The 8553-nt window shown below is 43.4% G+C and overlaps 1 protein-coding gene across 2 annotated transcripts in view; it reads right to left on the bottom strand.

Annotated features, from left to right (window-relative positions):
- Positions 1–8553, bottom strand: part of SLC8A1 (solute carrier family 8 member A1) — a 171615-nt gene that overhangs the window by 87965 nt on the left and 75097 nt on the right. Inside the window, exons 3-4 of one of the 2 annotated variants that reach the window (XM_019516175.1) lie at positions 8023–8533; positions 1608–1675 (exon numbers count right to left, since the gene is read on the bottom strand). In XM_019516175.1, coding sequence (XP_019371720.1) covers positions 1639–1675; positions 8023–8533 — 548 coding nt within the window. In that variant the 3' untranslated portion in view covers positions 1608–1638. Of the gene's footprint in view, positions 1–1607; positions 1676–8022; positions 8534–8553 lie in introns of those variants that run through there. The other variant, XM_019516176.1, reaches the window with a different exon arrangement.

Here is an 8553-nt window from a genome sequence, read left to right as displayed (position 1 = left end):
GCACTGGCCCCCTAATCTCAGCATTGCCCTGGCCCCTGTTAAACGAGCTCCCTTTGTTTAAGCCTCAACAGATGAGTGGCTTGGATTGGACACTCACCTGGGTAAGCCAGAGACCTGGGCTCTAGACCTACAGTTACCCAGAGGGAGTTTGTGGGGTGAGTCTCTTTGACTGCTCACCACAGCGCTCCAAGGTCAGGTGCAATCCAGTGCCCCTTTAGAACCCGAGCCCCTGCTCTGCATTTACTAGCCACTGGATAAAATGGATGGAGAGCAGTGCAATATGGTAGTTTCTGCAGTACTAGAAGCAAGTCCCCAGGCTAGAACTAGGGCCCCCATGCTTTCAAGATAGCAACCACACACCCTTTAGCTTACTTTTTTTTCCCTACCCCACATACCTCCCTCTATTGACTCTGGTGCTTCAAAAGGAGCACCAGAGGCAGTATTAGAGAATGCCTGACCTGTGGCATAGGAGTCAACTGTGTTGTACTGGGAAATCTAAAGAGATACAGGCTCAAGCCCCTCTAAGTGACAGGGTCTAGAATCTGAGTCTCCGGCTCCCCAGGCAAGTGCCCCAACTACTCAGTTATGGGAAATAACACATAAAAGGGTCCTCCTCAGTTCAACACCCACTACTCATAGGTTTCTGGCTGCTTACAGTTTTGTTTCTTAGACACTGGTAAGTCTCCAGAATCAGCAAGTGTACGTAGCCATGTCCACGCCTGGCCAGCTCATAACCTCCTGCATTTACTTGATCTATGTATGAACCGCTTGCATCCACAGTACCAGGGAAACATCATTGTAACCTGTGTGCAAGTCAAACTTTCAGCATTTACACAGCTAAGAACTCACCATTTAGATGTGAAAAGGGGAACAGAATTCCACCCCAGGTGCACAGTTTCAAGCACTAGAAATCAAGCTCCCATTGGTTCAACGCAGGTTCAATCCATCACCCTAAGGCTGATGCTGAAACAACATCTATAGCTCTTCAGCACTTCTCCCATAGTGCCTTAGGCCACTTGAACTACATAAAAGTTTAGTGACAGTCTTACCCCTCACTCCCAGGCCATGTGCCCAGCACAGATACCCATTTTGCAAGACAAAGAAGAAATGAAGAGATGCCCCAAATGGAGATATTCTGCTCACAGCTCCAGGGAAGATTTCTTAACAGAGGTCCCTTCCAGGTCTCAGAAGAATTTGACTCTTTATGAACACAGTCCAGAGAATAACCTGCTCTGATTCCAAAGCCCTCTAGAAATGTCTTTACTTTCAGTTCTAGATAGTATAAAATAGAGCTCCATCCGTATGAAACAGTTCTTTATAACTTAATATATCAGAGGGAGATCTGAAATGCCACACACTGAAAAACACAAATATACCCAACTGGATTGCCTTTGGTGACAATTTTTCCTTTAATTGTAAAACAGGCAGGCTGTTTTCTTTTTTTCCCTTGGCTCGATCTGTCTTGAAAGAATCTGATTTTATGTATCAAGAAAACCAAAATTTGAAAGCAAACCTTTTGCAGAAATATCTGGGGTTTATCTTATTTAATCTTAGTTTTATTGAAGCATCAATCCAAGCTGCCACAAAGCAGCAGCTAACACGCAGTGCAGCTCACCAGCCAATAGGATTCATCATCCATCAATGCAAGCAGCCTCCCTTAGGAACTCTGGTTCTGCTTAAAAAAAGGGAGAGGGCCATAATATACCAAATGGTAAAAAGGATGCTGATCACGTTGTCCCATTTCCCTTTTCTCATAACACAAAAATAGGGGTCACCCAAAGAACTGAATAGGAGACAAAATTAGAGCTGGTAAGAGGAAGTTATCTCCACATGATATTGAACTAAACTGTTTCAGAAGGGTTCAGAAGTAGATTAGACATTTTACATGTATAATAATATCACCCACACCTAAGACAAAAATGCATAAGAGAGACCCCACCTTGTGCTTCTGGGCATAACCTGAACATCAGTTGCCTGGGCACAAAAAGCTACAACCACACGGATGCCACATGGGATTGGCAAGGCTTTCAGAGGAAATACCCAGGTTGTAACAGAATGGAAGTCCCACTCCTCTTGCATACAAGGCATATTTAGGCCCAGCAGCAATCAAGCAGCAGTGGTGTTTGATGACCACTGTTTCATGTTACCTTGTCAATTATATAAAGGGATCAGTAGTTGCTCAAAGGGAGGGCTCTGCTTGAAGAAATTCTACCAAGAAACTAAGACCAGATTCCAGCACCCAAAAGCAGTACCTTCCTCCCCCAAGCAGTCCTGCCCAGCTACAGAAGACTATGAGCACAAGAATGAAATGTTTCAGAACCAAAGACAGCACAGCACAATCTGGCCTCAGTGTTACGATTTTCCTTGGGATGTTGAGTTGCTTACTGTTGTTACCCTGGCGTTTCAACCTCCCTCCCCCCACCCCACCCTGCCCTTTCCCCAAACTAGGGATTCCACCAGGTGCATGTCCAAGAGAGAAGACTGTCTTCTCTGCTAAGCACCAACCATAAAACATCCACAGGGGATGTTTGTTGTGTCAACTTTGACCCAGTTTAACAAAATGTTTGTTTTCCATCAGAAAACACCTCCTACTGTCTTCTCTATACCGCACTATTGCAAAACCAACTCTACTGGGGGCTTTGTTTTTTCTTTGAAGCTGCAGGCCTTGGCTACTCCCAGACACAACTCTAAGCTAGATGGAGAAGTGATCTGAGCCAATATGGTTTTGTTTTTACTTCTTTAGAAACAGGTCTCCCGAGTTTTTTTAGAAAATTTAAAACATGTAGTGCTATTTGGCCCAAAGTTGCCATATTCACTGACCTTCAAGACACACTATAAAGCATGTATTTATTTTCAGTGGAGTCTTTGGAGAGAGATGGTTTGTGGACACATGAGCATTTTCACTTAAACACTGTTAGTGTTTGGCTGGCATTTGATCTCTAAGGGCATTTGGCTGCTAAGTTTATATCTGCTATGATGTGTATTTTAAAGAAGTGCCAAAACCAACTCGGGTGAGCTGACTTCAGTGGGGCCATAATTTCACCCCTGAGACTGCAACAGATACTTTTTATAGGGGTATTATAAATCTAACTAAACAAAACTACCCAACATCATCTGAGCTGGTCTGGCCTAACAGTAAGTATGAAATTTCAGTATGTGCAATTCTGCATCTTTGAGCAGCATCTCCCTTTCTCTTTGATAAAACATGATAGTCTGCATGATTGATATTGTATTGACCACAAAACAATAATTCCATATCCTTTTTCCTATTAAAGGTGTTGGGGTGAAGACAGACTAAAACTGGTAACAGAAAGGTTTTAACCTGATCTCTGGAAAAACCACTTACCATATCAGAGCTGCTGCTTTTCCAAGCAAATTTACAGACAAACTCAGCAGCAGTGTTATTTCTCATGCCCCCAGGGCACAAACTGATCTCATCAGCTGTGGCCCACAGGATATCTACCACATGAAGAAGAGCACTGAACAATTATACTGGACTACATTTGAATCATCTGGTTTTGCTTTCCATGAACAAAATCCACTAAAACAGTGGAGGCCAAACTTTTTGGCAGGTGGGCTGCAAGGTAAGTCCCACACCCTCCCCACATACCACTCTGATCCCCTTCCCCTGGATTTGTTTCTCTGCTCTGTGCCCTACCTACCACTGGGTGCATCTACACAACACACTAAATGAACAGTAGACTAATTCTACTGTGTGCTCGTGCTACTGAGCAGCAGCGCTGGTTATTGTGCATTGAGTTAGTCCTGCTATTACAGGTACTAAAGTTAATGTGCAGTAACAAAGACACATTAATAAATATATAGACATGCCTACTGAGTTCTCTGATCCCTCCTCAGTCTGCTGAAAGGCACACAGAGGCTGCTTGTGCTAACGGTTTTGCTCAAGCCACTCCTGCACTAAACAAAATGCTGACCTGTTCCATTAAGGCAATTCTTATGGGCAGAGAGGTAGATAGTCCCAGGCCCTGATGGCATAACTTATTAAGAAAGCTTTACTCCTATACAGGGATATACAATAAGGCTGGAGTCAGCCTCTTGAAGAAAAGCCCTATAGTACTTCCATTCCTTGGTTTGTATAAAATGACTGTGGGAGGGAGGGGCAGGGAGAGGAGAACGGATAAGGGGAAAGAACATTTTGCTGCTTCAACCACCTATACATTAACATGTATAAAGTAAGTCTTTGCTGCTACAGTATTTACCTTCTAAAACATTAATGACCTATTGTGACTGGAATTATGTGGCACAGAAATATTCAAATAACAAATTCCTTGTAATATATATTTAGATGCTGTTTTCTCCTTATTGCTAACTTACACCTCTAAAATCCAGGGTCCCTGTCAAGCCTGCCCATCAGTGATATGTTAGGAGAAATAACAAAAGCAATGCTGTGGTAGGTATATGCTGTAGAAGACTGGCATCGCTGATTCAAGGGCACACCTAGGTAGTGTGGGGTTTGCTTTGCCAGCACAAGAGTGAAAGCCAGGTTTAATGCCCAAAAGAATAACAGTTTCTACAGCTATATGCACGGGGATACCAGTGCATTTCAAAACAGGGAAGTCTTGCTGGATACCATAAACAAACAATGCTTTATGTAATTGAGCCTTTTGGGAGCATTCTGCCTGTTCAATACCGAGGGCCTAGTTTTCAAAAGAACTAAACCCCCTTGGCTATTCCCAATTTCTGAGGGACTTGTGGGCTAGAGCCAGAGCTCTAATATTAGACATTTCAGTACAGTTTTATTATATCTTTGTTCTCTCCAGGCCTGCCCCATCTTAGCAGTCAGTATCACATAGATATATTTATCTTAGCCAGCTTTCCTTATCTTGGCTTTATCTTAAACTAATCAATAAAATCTAGAGCATCACAGTTGGAAGAGCATCCCGGACTATTAGCAAGACCAATAAAGCCTCATAAGGACAGACCTGCTAGCCACCAGTGGGCAAGTGAATCCTGAAATCTTAGACTCTGATTGGGTTGAGCAAGTCATGCCTTTACATTATTCAGTGTAGTCCTAATTAGCTATGCCACAATCCTAACAAATAGGCTGACATTGTAAACAGGCTTCCAGTCCCTGATTGGCAAGGATTCCCAGTTTTCTCTGATTGAAAATAATCCCCAATTTTCAGTTTAAAAGAAAGTAACACAAAATCCACATTGTTCCATGATTAAAATGACACACCACTAATATATAGACAGTTTTCTGATATATAGATAGGTATTAGTGGTGTGTCATTTTAACCATGGAACAATGTGGATTTTGGGTTACCTTTTCTAAACTGAAAACTGGGAATTTTTTTTTTTAAATTGGAGAAACGAGGATCCCTGGTCATCAGAGTATTCAGCTGGAAATAAGGATTTATTCAAAGTAGGCCTCAATTTTCAAAGAGGGAAGCCTGAGCTGAGGCACCCAGTGTGGTGGCGTTACGTCTGCAGAAGCAGATCAGAGCTGCCAGGTGCACAGTAATTCTGCAAATCCAGCCTCCCTCCCTTGTTCGGGTGTCAGAGGTTGAATGTTGGAAACTGACTTCTAGCCCCCTGCCCCATGTTTGAAAAAACTGTGGCCTAATTCTCAGCCAGATTGGCTGGTTATTCTGCGTATCCCTGTTCTGAGTCATCATTTTCCCTCTAAAGATGAAAAACGACAACATGTCAACCACAGGTGATCAGTCACCTCTCGGTAAAATAGCCTACTGCTCAGTATAGCAGCCTGTGATGGGATAGTGACTCACCCAACATCCTCTTAGAGGCCATCTCCCTGGTAATATCTGGCATCCCAAAAGACCTGGGACAGAGTGATATTTCTGTGCAGCAGGCCCTGTGCAGTCTGTCCTTCCCAAGAAACAGGCTCTGATGTGGTAAAGCTGGTGGCAGCCTGATGAGACTGTTCCATAGCAGCTGAATAGCCCCTGGCTGTGTTTTTTAAAAAGAGGTGATCTCTCCTTGCAGACAGGGTATGTGCAGTTGACTAGTAATGACAGTTACTATACATACTGAACTGGTCTTACTTAATGCCAAGGAGAAACAGGAGCACAGCAATTTCCCCTCAGGAAGATCACTGAAGTAATCAAACCACATCCTTTCAACTCTTCTCTATGGCAAACCCCTTAGTTATTTTGTTTGTGACAAACCTTAAGAATAGCTACAGGAGACCAAAAACTGTAAATCATACATCTGTAAAATGCAACAGGTAAGTACAAAATACAGAGGATGGGAAAAGGGACTGTACCCACCCCAGTATCCCAAGGACCAGATCAGAAACCAAGCACTCACATAGTTAACAAGAGAAAAATGATGCAACTGTACCCTTCATGAAGGAGGCAGCAGAAAGCCTGTGGCCATAGTGGTGGCATACAGCCAATTAAGAAAGCCAGGCGAGGATTTGTCAGTCTTAAGCTTCGGATTGCATAGTTGCACACCACACAATTATTTTGTGTAAATGTGTCAAAAGGAAATTAATTCTAAATCCAATCCCAGCCTAAGATGTTGCTGCAGTAGCCTGATTTTGCTACCACTCATTTTGATACTAAAATGACCTGATTAAAAATGTTCCCAAAGTTCCTTAATTCCACTATGCTAACTTATCCTGTCTTCATAGACACTGACCCCTTCCTGGCAAAAGAATCTACAGTCCACTACTTTGACCCAGAATCCCTCTATTCTCTATTATAGCTATGCCCTGTTCATGACCACTCAAGAACAGCAAATACACAAACACAACTTAGACCTTCCACAACACAGCTGCAGTGAAGTCTTCACACAGTTACAAACAGGTGGGGGGAAGACATCCTGATTTCATTCCCCTGAGCTCTGTCTGACACTTTGTATATGTATTAAAATAACATTATTGAAAAAAAATGTTAATCCTTGCTCTTTTTTTCTTTTTTTTAATACTTTTCCCTGTACCTTCAGAATAGAGATAATGTAGGAAACATAATACATACTCCATCTGCTCCTACTGGAAATGTCTAGTCTCTTAAAAACCAGGGAAAAAAGAGTAATATTTAGCACTGGGTTCAATCCAAACCCTGGCTTTCTCTTGAGTATGTCCCACACTCTGCCAGGAACTGCTCCACATTCTGTGGTGGTGGAGGGGGGTGGAGAAAGGTTGTCCAATGGAGACTACTGTTCATGGGTGCCCCACCTGAGGACACGGCAGTACTCAAGCTGACCAGGTTTTGTGGTCTTTCCATCCTCTACCCCTTCCAGAGATAGACCAGGGCAGAGAGTTCTCTCTCTGGGGGCTATTGCAGGATAAGTTTTCCACTGTAGCCTTTTTGGCTATTGCCCTTCTCCACAAAGTGATAAATATGCTGAGGTAGCAAATTTTCCACTGGTCACCAGGAAATGCTTATGAGAATCATTTCCTTCTAAATCCTTTTCCACTTGTCAGCTCAAATGTGGTTGCTCTTATCCTTCTCCTCACTCCCACCTCACATGGTCATGTTTCTTCACAACAGCCTGCAGGCTTTACAAATGTACAAGCACTTTTAAAGAGGTGCTGCAAATGATATCTTTCAGAGTAAATGCCAAGGAGCCACCCTGAGAAACACGGCAAACAGAAGGCTGAGCCTGATTCTATATGTACTCACACCCCACGAGCACAAGGGACAGATTACACAGCTCCTGTACTTGTGCCTTGGAAACCCAGTCCCATTGCTAGTAGGTGAGTATTAGTGATACCAGTCCTTCCGTTGTGGGGACGAGATCACATGGATCTGCTGTCTGAGGACCAAGTGGCTATGTGTCCCTCCATGAATCCATGAGCCCCTTCCTCCACATAGGGTACACAGAATGTAACATACACAAGTACTCTATCATCTGACATGCTAGTGCAATAACAACATAGCATTTCTAGTATACTTGGGGCTCCCATAGGCACTCAAGGCCATTCAGGACTTGCAACAATGCAAGTACAGCATGATGGTACATGCCTCCTGAACACCATATGATCAACTGTGTTTAATTTTATATAAGCAAACCAGATTTAAAAAAGGTACTTACACAATCTCGTCATTCTGGAATTCAAGCTCTCCACAAGTATCCTCAAAGTCCTCTCCTCCACCTTTGGCTGAGCCTTCAATGGTTTTGTAGGGCACGATAACATTTCCTCGGGCTCCAGATGTTCTTAGCACTTTCACTTCCATGGTTCCAACACTCTCACTGATATGAGTGACAGGCTCCTCAAAGGTAAAGATGCCAGCATGATCATCATCAAAGATGGTCACTGTGGCAGTAGAGGGGGATCCCAGGCAGGCCAACGTTGCTACATGGTTGGCTTCCAGAATGCCCTCATCCAAGGCTTCGGAGCTTACCCTCACATTGCTGAGGTGAACAAGAAAGTTCTCATCCTCCTCAAAGATATCATCATCGATTATGCCGACTCGGATTTCTTTCTGCGTCTCCCCTGGTTTGAAAACCACAGTCCCTTCAGTAAACTCATAGTCAGATCCAGCATTGGCTGTGCCATCTTCTGTTCGGAAGTCAACATACACTGTGTTAGTCAGATCGCCACCCCGCCGAACGAGGGTCAGT

This window comes from Gavialis gangeticus, unplaced genomic scaffold, assembly GCF_001723915.1.
Source record: "Gavialis gangeticus isolate Ggan-Ray unplaced genomic scaffold, GavGan_comp1, whole genome shotgun sequence".
NCBI classification, from domain to species: Eukaryota; Metazoa; Chordata; order Crocodylia; family Gavialidae; genus Gavialis; species Gavialis gangeticus.
Note: the sequence above shows the minus strand (reverse complement) of the source record. Positions and strands in the feature narration are given on the sequence as shown.